Source organism: Mustelus asterias, chromosome 8, assembly GCF_964213995.1.
Source record: "Mustelus asterias chromosome 8, sMusAst1.hap1.1, whole genome shotgun sequence".
Taxonomy (NCBI): domain Eukaryota; kingdom Metazoa; phylum Chordata; class Chondrichthyes; order Carcharhiniformes; family Triakidae; genus Mustelus; species Mustelus asterias.
The window spans coordinates 31317571-31330831 of record NC_135808.1 but is presented as its reverse complement, the minus strand read 5'-3'; the positions used below and the strand labels follow the sequence as shown (position 1 = coordinate 31330831).

Genomic DNA, 13261 nt, shown 5'->3' with positions numbered 1-13261 from the left:
TCAGTTGGATAAAGAAAGGTTTTGTTTTGCCAGAAAACTTGTCTTGGTGACACTGCCCCTTTAAGGACACAGAGACGAGGTGAAATTTACTGATAACCGGGATGAAATGAAACTGAAAGTTCAGCGAATAACAGAAGCAGGAGCAGCAACGGAGATGGCCGTCAGTAAACACATCTTATCGCTGTTTGAGGGTTTAACCTGCTCCATCTGTCAGTCTCTGTTTGTGGAGCCGGTGCGGCTGGACTGTGAGCACAACTTCTGTAAATCCTGTATCCAGAAGTGTTGGGGAAAGCAGCGTCAGGCTGTGTCCTGCCCGGAATGTCAGCAGCTTATCCCCCGGAGAGGTTTCACCAGTAACAGGGTGTTGGCCAATCTCTGTGAGGAAGCCAGGCAACTGGAGCTGAAACTGGAGGAGGAACATGGTGAGAAGCTGGATGGAGACACAGAGAGGGAGCAGTCTCTCTGTGAGGAACATGGGGAGAAGCTGGATGGAGACAAAGATAGAGAGCAGTGTCTCTGTGAGAAACACGGGCAGAAGCTGATCCTGTTCTGTGAGAATGATGAGATTCTGATCTGTGCCAGTTGTCTGGACTCTCCCCCACATTTAGCCCACAGATTCCTAACTCTACCAATGGCTGTGGAAAGGTACAAGGTAAGGGGACACAGTGAGTTACCCGTCTCCATGTTCATGGTGTTTTTTGGGCTGTAATTGGGACTGTAATAAGTTCGTGTACAATTGTTGCTCTGCCCGATTGCTCGCTTTCAGCTCAATACTGACATCTGACAGTGGGAAATGTGAGTGTTAATGTTAATATTGTGTGAAAGGTTTTACAGCCTCTGTTTACACTGACATTATATGAATGCAGTCCCAGGTTTCAGCTTTCTTCATTCGGGCTGTGTTGTGTTGATATTATTTCTGGAGTTGGGGAACGCACTGAAACTGATTCTGTCCCTGCAGAATTCAGCACATGATTTCCTGTCTCTAAACCCCGCCCCCAGACTCCGGCCATTGGTCAATGCACATGTCAATCCTCATCAGCATTGTCTTCCCAACCAATTGGGAAATGAACAGAGAGCCTTCAACAAGTGATTGGCTCATTTTATTTTACTGTCAGTCATTTCCCAACATCGCTGTTTTCCAAGAAAATTATAAACTCAGTTTCTCATGTCCCGGTGAGATTTCTTCTGGGTCGATGGCAGCAAAATCCTGGAGATTAAGCTTCAATTCAGGGAAACAACAAGACATAATGGGAGAGTCGGTTACTCTAGTTATAGAGTTTAAGATTTATTAACGTTCCTTCATTACAGACTGTGTTCACGATTACTGTGGGGTAATGTAGCTTTACGTAAGTTTTCTTCGTTACAGCATTTTCTTCAAATCTGTTGCAATCCAACTAATTTTATCATCCAGGTGAACAACACACTCCACCTCCACCCCACACTCCCCCTGAGAAATTCAACTCCATTAGTCTCAACCTTCCCCACCCAACTGTCGCAGTTTAATCTGTGCCTATTTGAATCCCCAGTTAATCCCCACGACCAGCATACAATCCAAAAAGATGTGCTGGTTAGGTGCACTGGCCATGCTAAATTCTCCCTCAGTGTGCCTGAATAGGTGCTGGGAGTGAGGCGACTGGGAGATTTTCACAGTAACTTCATTGCAGTGTTAATGTAAGCCTGGTTGTGGCGCTAATAAATAAACTTTAAGTAATTACTTTACAATTAACAATGTCTAAACTATCAAAGATGTGGAGATGCCGGCGTTGGACTGGGATAAGCACAGTAAGAAGTCTCACAACACCAGGTTAAAGTCCAACAGGTTTATTTGGTAGCACAAGCTTTCGCAGTTCTGCTCCTTCATCAGGTGAGTGGGAGTTCTGTTCACAAACAGGGCATATCTAGACACAAACTCAATTTACAAGATAAGGGTTGGAATGCGAGTCTTTACAGGTAATCAAGTCTTAAAGGTACAGACAATGTGAGTGGAGAGAGGGTTAAGCACAGGTTAAAGAGGTGTGTATTATCTCCAGCCAGGACAGACAGTGAGATTTTGCAAGCCCAGGCAAGTCGTGGGGGTTACAGATAGTGTGACATGAACCCAAGATCCCGGTTGAGGTCGTCCTCATGTGTGCGGAACTTGGCTATCAGTTTCTGCTCAGCGATTCTGCATTGTCGTGTGTCGTGAAGGCCGCCTTGGAGAAGGAACCCAAAGATCAGAGGCTGAATGCTGGTGACTGCTGAAGTGTTCCCCGACAGGAAGAGAACACTGCTGCCTGGTGAATGTCGAGCGGTGTTCATTCATCCGTTGTCGTAGCGTCTGCATGGTCTCATCAATGTACCATGCCTCGGGACATCCTTTCTTGCAGCATATCAGGTAGACAACATTGGCCGAGTCACAGAGTCTGTACCGTGTACCTGGTGAATGGTGTTCTCACGTGAGATGATGGCATCCGTGTCGATGATCCGGCGCGCCTTACAGAGGTTGCTGTGGCAGGGTTGTGTGGTGTCGTGGTCACTGTTCTTCTGAAGGCTCCTCACTCACCTGATGAAGGAGCACCGCTCTGAAAGCTTGTGCGACCAAATAAACCTGTTGGACTTTAACCTGGTGTTGTGAGACTTCTTACGAAACTATCAAATCCATTCATATATTCTATACACCATGAAGCTGTTATTGGTTTGAAGCTGTACCTGGTCTGATTCAATACCTTTCACTCTGCCGGTTATAAAGTGCTCGTGCCACATGTTAACACCTCTCCCTGAACACCTCCCCTCACAGTTTGTGATATAACAGCAGACATTACAATGGATCACGCTGAGATCTGATTCCATTTTTAGGACCAGCTGAAATTAGCCTTGGATTCCATGGAGAATGAAAAGAAAAATCAAAGTGAATTCAAACAGCAGCACCAGAGGGAGATTTCAGAACTGGAGGTGAGTGTGACTTCAGATCCCTTTCAACACTGCAACCCTTTAACAACCCGCTGTTTAAACAATCTCTCTCACTGTCATAGCAACTCACTGGATCCCTGGAGCAAGACATCTCCACACAATTTGCTCAAATCCATCGATACCTTGAAGACAAAGAGAAACATTTAATCGAAGAGCTGAGGAAACAAAAGGAGGAAGATCTGCGACCAATGGAGGAGAATCTGAGAAGAATTGAAGAGGAACTGACTTCACTTGAGGGGAAGATATTGAACCTTTGTGTCGACATCGAGCAGCAAGACAGTGTCTTCTTTCTCAAGGTGACCCTTTATAACCCAATCCCCAAACTGTTGGTATGATTACAAACCATGAAGTGGAGATGCTGGCACTGGACTCGGGTGGGCACAGTAAGAAGTCTCACAACACCAGGTTAAAGTCCAACAGGTTTTTTTGGAATCACGAGCTTTTGGAGCGCTGCTCCTACTCACCTCAGCAAGGAGCAACGCTCTGAAAGCTCGTGATTCCAAATAAACCTGTTAGACTTTAACCTGGTGTTGCGAGTCTTCTTACTGTGATTGTAAACAGTATTTTATAAGAGCTGGCTGCGGAGTAACTGGAACCAGAATGAAAGGATCCAGAGAAGGAGTTGGAGAGAAGGGATGGGTGAACCGAAACCAGGGGTGGACATAGAGACTTGTGAGGAACATTGAGATAGCAATCAGAAATCTTTCAGACTGGGGAAGTTGGGGGAGGAACCAGTCCCAATGGGGACAAAGCAGACCATAGAAGGTCATCAGCACTGAGTTCCACACATAGTTGGGTGGAAATCCCACTTTGGAGGCAATTGTGATTCAGTTTTATAGTCTGCTTGATTTTCCTTTCATATCAGTGGACTTGGTGAGGTGATAGGATAGTGGTATTGTCATTGGACGAGTAATCCAGAGTAGTGTTCTGGTGACCTGCATTCGAATCCCATCATGCTGATGAATTCAATAAAAGTCTGGAATGAAAAGTCTTATGTTAACCATGAAACAACTGTCATAGAACCCATCTGGCTCACTGAATGTTGACTCTTAAATACTCTCTGAAATGACTGAGCGAGCCATTCAGTTCATGGACAATTAGTGATGGGCAATAAATGCTGGCCCAGCCGGCGACGCCCACATCCCCCGAATAAATAAAAAGGAACTCTCAGACCCACACACAGGACAGAGAAGGTTGTGACCATTTGTACATTCACTTCCACCTTGACTAACAAGCTGAGAAAGTGCTGTTAACCTCGAATGAATCTTGGTTCAATCACACAATGTTCTGGTCTCCCCATTTTAAGAACAATATAGAGTCAGTGCATGTGAGGTAACAATCTCAGGAAACACTGAAGAGTGTTCACTTCTGAACACTCATGATGCTACACAAATATCCCATCCTCAATGATGCAGGATCCCAGCACATCAATGTAAATGATAAGGCTGAAGCATTCGCAGACATATTCAGCCAGATGTGCCAAGTGGAGGATCCATCTTGTCCTCCGAGGAATGTCTCCAGCATCACAGATGCCAGTCTTCAGCCAACTCGATTTGCTCCATGTGATATCAAGAACGGCTAAAGGTGATAGATACTGAAAAGGCTCTGGGCCCTGACAGTAATCCAGCAATAGATCCTTCAGAATAGCCACAACTCTAACCAGTATAACTGCAACTCTGGTGTCTCGCTGACAATGTGCAAAATTGCCAGATATGTCCTGTCCTGAAAAGCAGGTGAAATCCAATCTGTGCTGCTCTGAGTTGGGGACAGTGATGTGACCTTTAAATACAGCATATCTTCCATAGAGAGACAGCAGCCAGTGGAGCAGCTCCTGGACTCTTCCACACAGCTCCAGGGCAACATGTGGCTCAACATCACCTTCCTGACCTGCAATCTACCAGCTAGGACAAGGGCAGCAGATGCAGGGGAACAGCACCATGTGTAAACTGCCCTCCGAACCACACACCATCCTGACTTGGTACCTTATCCTGCACTGTCCCTGGGTCAGAATCCTGAAACTCCTTTTCTAACAGCACTGTGGGTGTACCTACACCAGATGGGCTGCTGTGTGTCTTTTAAATTGTGATGGATTCAATATAGTTGATGGAGAAAGTGTTTCTCTTTGCGGGAAAAATGAGAATTAATATTTGGAGACATGCCTGTTTGCAATGGGACTTGCCATCGGTCTTACATCATCACCTGTCCTCTGATGTCCTCCTTGGTTTATAAAGACTTGAGGGCAGAAATCATTTTATCCAGCACTTGGAACATGGTGTCAGGAGTGGGATTTGAAACCCTTGGAAAAGAACCACCAAGGACCATAAAAATAAGCCAGTCACAAATAACTCCAGTAGGGAATTGTTTGCCCAGGGGCTGGTTAGAATGTGGAGTTTCCCCCACATTCAGTAATTGAGGGAAACAGTTCACTAACTGGCAGTCAGAGAAATACGTAATTAGGAAAGAATTAGAACCTCATGCTGATGGGGTGAGAGAGATGCAGCAGGAGATTTGAGTGGAGTGGAGCACAAACACGGGGATAAACTAATTGGACTGAGAGCAGTGACATTGCTGTTCAGTCCCATGGGTGCTGGTGCTGAGAGCAGTGACATGTTGGGGTTCAGTCCCTTGGATGCTGGTTCTGAGAGCAGTGACATGTTGGGGTTCAGTCCCATGGGTGATGGTGCTGAGAGCAATGACATGTTGGGGTTCAGTCCCATGGCTGACACCAATTCAAACACTGGGCAATTAGAGACTATTTGACTGTGGGGGCATCACAATGAGCCTCATTCTGTTCACATCTGAGCTGCTGCAAGTGTCCAGGAGCTGGTACGTTAACTGCTGTCTCCCTGTCAAAGGAATGCTGCATTTAAGTGTCCACAGCTGGTAGCAGCAGATGTTGACATGGATAGAAGCTCTTTAATTACTTGGAAAATAGAGATCAGAAATAAATGTAACTATTAGTGTGCTTTCAAACTCTTCTACAGCTGAGGAAACCCTGTCGACACAATGGGGCAAGGTTGGGCTGGGGGTTGGTAACTGGTGTGGTATCACATGAGTGGAAGCCATGAGTAAAAACTCCACCCAAATCCCTTCACATTTAACTAAAATCGCTGATTCTACATCATTGAAAATTACAATCGAAACAGCAGCGTGTGTATTTATTAAAATGTTTCTGATTCTCTGTCCCACAGGAACTGAAAAGATTGAGAGAAAGGTGAGTATCTAATCCAAACTCACACAGGGTTTTACACTGTGATCACAGTCTGTATCCAGCAGAGAGTGATTAAACCAATCCCATTCATACAGCTACCTGGATAAAGGGGAGGATGAGGAAGATGCAGAGAGAGATGAAGATGGAGAGATATTGAAGTTTCCAAGAAGGAGATACTTGGGATTTCGAGGCCCGTTACTCTACGCAGTGTGGAAGAAAATGAAAAAGATCATCTCTCCAGGTACGAAACTCCACAGCTTTGTGTTCACTCTCTGTTTCCTGCCCTCATCACCTCCCCCAGCCCTCTCCTGAAGATGCTGCCTGTTATTGAGGACAGATTATTGGGGACCTCACTCGAGGGACTGTTGTTGATGTGGGAACTGAGATTGATCGATTTGGGCATGAGGGAATCAGATTTGACATCCAATCACTCAGACTCTCCATGGACTCACTGGAAAGGATCAGACTGAGAGCCCTGGATAATGGTGTTCCTCTCTGTCCCAGGACTCACTGGACAGGGATCAGACTGACAGCCCTGGATAATGGTGTTCCTCTTTGAGCCAGAGAACTGAGCAGTGATCGTATAATATAGGATCAGGACAAGGCCATTTAGCACCCTCAGGCCTGTTTTGCCTCTCAGTGGCTGATTTGTGATCTAACTGTACAAATTGTACCTGCCTCAGTCCCATATCTGTGTACACCTATGTTTAAAATTTACACCACTCTCATTTTCCGATATAGAAATGAGTTTTTATCGATTGCCATAAAAGACCATGGAGTAGGCCATTCAGCCCCTCGAACCTGCTCCACCATTCAATAGGATCACGGCTGATCCAACATTCTTGACGTCCACTTTCCTGCCCTTTCCCTGTACACCTTTATTCCCTTACTGATCAAGAATCAATCTGGATCAGCCTTAAATATAGATCGCTACCCCTACAGTGCAGAAGGAGACCATTCGGCCCATTTAATCTGCACTGACTCTCTAAGAGCATCCCAACCCATCCCTGTAACCCCACGTATTTTCCCCGCTAACTACCCTAACCTAAACATCTTGGGACACTAAGGGAGAATTTAGCATGGCCAGTTCACCTAACCTGCACATCTTACCTGTGGGAGGAAACTAGAGCACCCAAAGGAAATCCACGTGGACACAGGGAGAAGATGCATACTCCACGCAAGGCTGGAATCGGACCTGGGTCCCTGGTGCTGTGAGGCGGCAGTGCTCTCCATTGTGCCAACATACACAAGGGGTTCCAAAGACTCACAACCCCCTGAGAGAAGAAATTCCTCATCTCAGTCTTAAATTGGTGCCCTTTTATTCTGAGACTATGCCTCTCTGGTCCTACACTCTCTCATGAGGGGAAGCAACCTCTCAGCATTTACCTTTCAAACCTGTTAATGAGATCACCTCTCATTCTTCTGAATTCCAAAACGCAGACGTGAGTTCCGAGATTCTGACACATCTCATGTTGAAATGTTTCCTAATTCCTAAACGTTGGGGCTGGAATATAACCTGATTCTGGGGACATGTCACATTTTAGTGCCATTATTTTCTTATTATTGTTATTTTGATGAGTCCCTATCCCTGATTCAATAATATTTTTCCTTGGGATAACTGACTTGCAGATCTCTTTGTCTGTTGTAAATACTGTACAACATTATTCTGTATGTCAGTGAGTTCCTTATCTTCAGTGCTGCTGATCAACTCCTCCTTCCTGACAGGAAAACTGCTCTTTTTATTCTTTCATGGAATGTGGGTGTCACTGGCAAGGCCAGTGCTTAATACTCATCCTTCATTACCTTGAACTCAGTGGCTTGTTCGGCTATTTGAGAGAACAGTTAAGATGCCACTACATCTGTAATCACATGTAGGCCACACCAGGTAAGAATGGCAGATTTCCTTCTGTAAAGGGGCATCAGAACACTGTACCCAGTCTGTAATATCTGTTCACAGTACACACTGGCGTCTGGGAATATATCTAACTGTACACCGTACCCAGTCTGTAATATCTGTTCACTGTACACACTGGCGTCTGGGAATATATCTAACTGTACACCGTACCCAGTCTGTAATATCTGTTCACTGTACACACTGGAGTCTGGGAATATATCTAACTGTACACCGTACCCAGTCTGTAATATCTGTTCACTGTACACACTGGAGTCTGGCATTATATCTAATTGCACACGGAAGTATTTCCTGATACGCAGATTCTGGAATGTGTGCTAATTGCAGTGTTACTGACCTGAGATTTTAATCTGTGTCCATGCACCTTCCTCTGTCTAAAATGTTTAACATGATCTCTTTCTGAATTCCCCCAGTTCCAGCCTCACTGACCCTGGACCCAAACACTGCACATCATGACCTCATCCTGTCCAAGGACCTGACCAGTGTGAGAGACAGTAACCGAGCAGCACAGATTCCTGATAATCCGGAGAGATTTGACGAAGCTCTATGTGTCCTGGGGTCAGAGGGATTCACATCGGGGAAACATTACTGGGAGGTGGGGGTGGGGAAAAAGACTGATTGGGCACTGGGTGTGACCAGAAAGTCAGCCAATAGGAAGGGAAAGATAACACAGCGTCCTAAACGTGGTTACTGGGCTGTGAGGCTGAGTAACGGGAATGAATACAAAGCTCTCGAAAGCCCATCAGTCCCCCTGACTCCCACTGAGAATCCCAGGAACATCGGAGTTTTCCTGGACTATGAGGGGGGACAGGTGACCTTTTACAATGCTGATGATATGTCCGTTCTGCACACTTTCACTGACACCTTCACTGAGAAACTCTTCCCTTATTTCTGGGCTGGACCATTGAATGAGGGTAAAAATGCTGCCCCTCTGAAACTCCGTCATTTTGAACAGTAGATTCCTAAACTGGTGATTGAGAATATTCCACATCTCACACAGTAACGGTGAGGTACAGCAGGGAACAACACTGGGAAAGTGTGGGCAATAAATGTTGGAGATGTGTGCGTTGGGTCAGTGATTGGTGAGTGTTTCTTTCTCTGAGCTCTTGGGCTGTGACCCCACACCGCAATGTGTGTTACTGTGCAGGATGAAGAGGTCCCAGTGTGAACTCTCGGACTCTCACACCAGCTATCCAACCTGGAACTCTTCATTCCAGCTCATTCCACTGGGAAAGGCTCTGCTGGTCTCCCGGATACAGAATCCATGTTTACAAATCCCAGGAATTACACTCGCTGTCAGGAGTATAGGATCCCAGAACCACATCACACTGGTCACACCCAGGCAGGGGGTAGTAATGGTACAATACATCACACAGTGTGAGCTGGAGATCTCCAACAACACAATCTGGGACACTGAGATATTTAGGAGGCTTCAGCAAGTCTGAGCAAACCATGAACAGATGTAAACTATTTGTTACAGGTTTACTCTGGGATAGGCCAGTATTCCTAGATATTGGAATCAGTGTGGAGTCAGTGGTTATTTCAGAGTCTTTAAATCAATTCCATATTGTGCCTCAATTGTAGATATTGTTTAATTCTAAAGTGATATTTTTCCTCTATATAATAAAACATAGTCTCTTGATAAATCTCGAGTTGCTGTCTGGAGTTTCTCATTTGCAAAAAGAGCCACAAAATTAATCTAAAACTGCAGATGAGTGAGGAGCAAAAGGTGATACCGCACATTGAAGGATAACATCACCTTCCCCCTGACACAATGCGTAAAGACAGGAGTATGTTATATACAACCAAAGAAAATAGGAGCAGGAGGAGGCCATTCTGCCTCTTGGACCATTCCACCATTTATTATGATCATAGCTGATCATCCAACTCAATAGCCTGATCCTGCTTTCCCACCATATCCTTTGATCCACTTCACCTTAAGTGTTGTATCAAACTGCTTCTTTAAAACATTTCATGTTTTGGCACCAACTACTTTCTGTGGTAGTGAATTCCACAGGCTGACCACTCTCTGGGTGAAGAAATTTCTCCTCATCTCTGTCCAAACTGTCTTCCCTGTATCCTTAGACTGTGACCCCCTGGCTTTGGACCCCATCTGGAACACCCTTTTTGCATCTACTCTGTAGTCCTGTTAGGATTTTATAGGTTTCTATGAGATCTCCGCTCATTTTGCTGAACTCAGGGACTACAATCCTAACCGACTCAATCTCTCCTCATATGTCAGTCCCGCCATCCCAGGAATCAGTCTGGTAAACCTTCTCTCCACTCCCTCTCGAACAAGAACATCCTTCCTCAGGTAAGGAGACCAAAACTGCACACAATATTCTAGGTGTGGCCTCACCAAGTCCCTGTATAATTGAATCAAGACATCCCTGCTCCTGTATTCAAATCCTCTCGCTATGAAGGCCAACATACCAGTTACCTTTTTCACTGCCTGCTGCACCTGCATGCTTACCTTCAGTGACTGGTGTACGAGGACATCCAGATCTCATTGTACATTCCTCTCTCCTAATTTCTGGCCATTCAGATAGTAATCTGCCTTCCCGTATTATACTGCACCTGCCAGTAATTTGTCCATTCACTCACTTTGTCTAAATCACACTGAAGATTCTCTGCATCCTCCTCACAGCTCACCCTCCCACCCAGTTTTCTGTTATCTGCAAATTTAGAGACATTACATTTAATTCCCTCTTCGATATAGTGAATAACTGGGGTCGCAGCACTGATCCCTGTGATACCCCACTCGTCATTGCCTGCCATTTGAAAAAAGACCCTTTTATTCCTACTCTTGGTTTTGTGTCTGTCAACCAGTCTTCTATCCACCTGAATACACTACCCCAATCCCATGTGCTTTAATTTTACATGCTAATCTCTTATGTGGAACCTTGTCGAAACCCTTCTGGAAGTCAAATAAACCACATCCACTGGCTTCCCTCATCAACTCTATGAGTTATATCCGAGAAGAATTCCAGTAGATTTGTCAAGCATGATTTCCCTTTCATAAATCCATGCTGACTGTCCGATCCTGCCACTGTTTTCCAAGTGTTTTGCTATAAAATCTGATCAGGAATCAGAGACCTGGATTACTAATCTGGATAATGTTTCAATTCCCACCACAACATCTGGCGAATTTAAGTTCAATTAATTTGATCACATTTGGATTTAAAATTCAGCACGAAGACTTTGACACAACCAGATTGTTGTCAAAATCCATCTGATTCACAAATGTCCTTCAGGGGAGGAAAGCTGTTGTCCTTACCTGGTCTGTGACATGAAGCAATGTGCTTGGCATGTATAGAGTACAAGAGTAAGAAAGTGATGTTGAAATTAGTTAGACCTCAGTTAGAGTATTGTGTCACAGTTCTGGTACCACACTACAGGAAGGATGTGAACACCTTGGGGAGAGTGCAGAAGAGGTTTACAAGAATGCTTCCAGGGATGCGAAACTTCAGTTATGAGGATAGATTGGAGAGGTTACGACTGTTCTCCTTGGAGAGAAGTTGAACTTCTCACTTTCTTACTCTTGTACTCGATACATGTCAAGCACGTTGCTTCATGTCACAGACCAGGTAAGGACAACAGAAGTCAGCTGAGAGGAGATTTGATAGAGATGTTCAAAGGGCGGCATGGTAGCACAGTGGTTAGCACTGCTGCTTCACAGCTCCAGGGACCTGGGTTCGATTCCCGGCTTGGGTCACTGTCTGTGTGGAGTTTGCACATTCTCCTCGTGTCTGCGTGGGTTTCCTCCGGGTGCTCTGGTTTCCTCCCACGGTCCGAAGATGTGCAGGTTAGGTTGATTGGCCATGCTAAAATTACCCTTAGTGTCCTGGGATGCATAGGTTAGAGGGATTAGTGGGTAAATATGGAGGGATATGGGGGTCGGGCCTGGGTGGGATTGTGGTCGGTGCAGACTCGATGGGCCGAATGGCCTCTTTCTGTACTGTAGGATTTCTAAGAAAATTCTGAATGGCTGGACAGAAGAAATATCCAATCTTTTTTATTTATTCTTTCATGGGATGTGGGGGTTGCTAGCTGGGACAGCATTTATTGCCCACCCCTAATCACCCTTATACCGCGAGGCCATTTCAGGTAGTTTAAGAATCAACCACATTGTTGTGGGTCTGAAGTCACATGTAGGCCAGACCAGGTAAGGATGGCAGATTTCCTTCTCCAAAGGGACATTACTGAACTGAATGGTTTTGATGCAAATAGTTTCATGGTCATCATTAGACTTTAAATTCCAAATTCAAATTTTACCATCTGCCACGATGGGATTCGAACCCAGATCTCCAGAGCATTACCCTGGATCTCTGAATTATTAGTCTAGTGAAAATACTACTGCGCCACCCCCTCTCCAAGGCCTTACCCTCACTTATCTAGCTGTCCCTTATACATCAGTCCATGCCAATATCTGTAGGAGTGACCACTGCACAGTCCTTGTGTTAATTAGTGCAATATCACCAGGAGTGTATAATTATGTTGTCCCTATGTTCGGGAATTTTGGCTGCCATTCCTGACCTGAGCCATCACTTCAATTACACTTTTCTTCCCTCTTTTTACCACTTTTCTCCCTGCCTCTCCGAGACATTGTGTCCCCTTTCATCGGGAAGGCAATGGCGCAATGGTATAGTCGCTGGACTAGTGATGAAGAGACCCAGAGTAATGCACTGGGGACCTGGGCTTGAATTCAATAAAACTCTGGTATTAAAAGTCTACTGATGATCACAATTGTCGATTGTTATAAAAACCCATCTAGTTCACTAATGTCCTTTAGGGGAGAAAATCTGCCGTCCTTACCTGGTCTGGCCGACATGTGACTCCAGACCCACAACAATGTGATTGACTCTTAACTGCCTTCAGGGATGGGCAATAAATTCTGGGCGGCCAGCAACGCCCACGTTCCACAATCAAATAAAAAAACTCAGTTTACCCAAATTCCTACCTTCAGTGCTCCTTGACCTTCCGACTCTTCTGTTGCCAGCCTCCTCAATCTGGACCCATTGAGGTCTTGTGGCAGCCAGTCAAATGGCAGAAACTTCCTCTTCATCTGGTTTACAGCTTCCCTCTGTGCCTCATGGTCCACGGAGCCCACTTTATCGACAGCAAAAATTACATCCTGTGTGACTGCGAGAATGGTAAATCTTCCCTCCTCTTCCTGCTCATCCTGTCGG

General features: G+C 45.3%; 1 protein-coding gene across 1 annotated transcript; it reads left to right on the top strand.

Annotated features, from left to right (window-relative positions):
• The first annotated feature begins 131 nt into the window (after positions 1–131).
• On the top strand, positions 132–9724 carry LOC144497862 (zinc-binding protein A33-like). Its single transcript, XM_078219301.1, has 6 exons — positions 132–652; positions 2836–2931; positions 3012–3245; positions 6141–6163; positions 6256–6401; positions 8486–9724. The coding sequence occupies exons 1-6, from the start codon at positions 155–157 to the stop codon at positions 9028–9030; spliced, it is 1542 nt and encodes a 513-aa protein (XP_078075427.1). The 5' UTR covers positions 132–154; the 3' UTR covers positions 9031–9724.
• Positions 9725–13261: the final 3537 nt, after the last annotated feature.

Excerpts from the sequence above, each read along its gene's own strand:
- LOC144497862 (XM_078219301.1), top strand. The coding sequence starts at position 155 with ATGGCCGTCAGTAAACACATCTTATCGCTGTTTGAGGGTTTAACCTGC. Across the intron at positions 653-2,835 it reads TGGCTGTGGAAAGGTACAAG|GACCAGCTGAAATTAGCCTT; the intron begins GTAAGGGGACAC and ends TTCCATTTTTAG. Across the intron at positions 6,402-8,485 it reads GAAAAAGATCATCTCTCCAG|TTCCAGCCTCACTGACCCTG; the intron begins GTACGAAACTCC and ends GAATTCCCCCAG.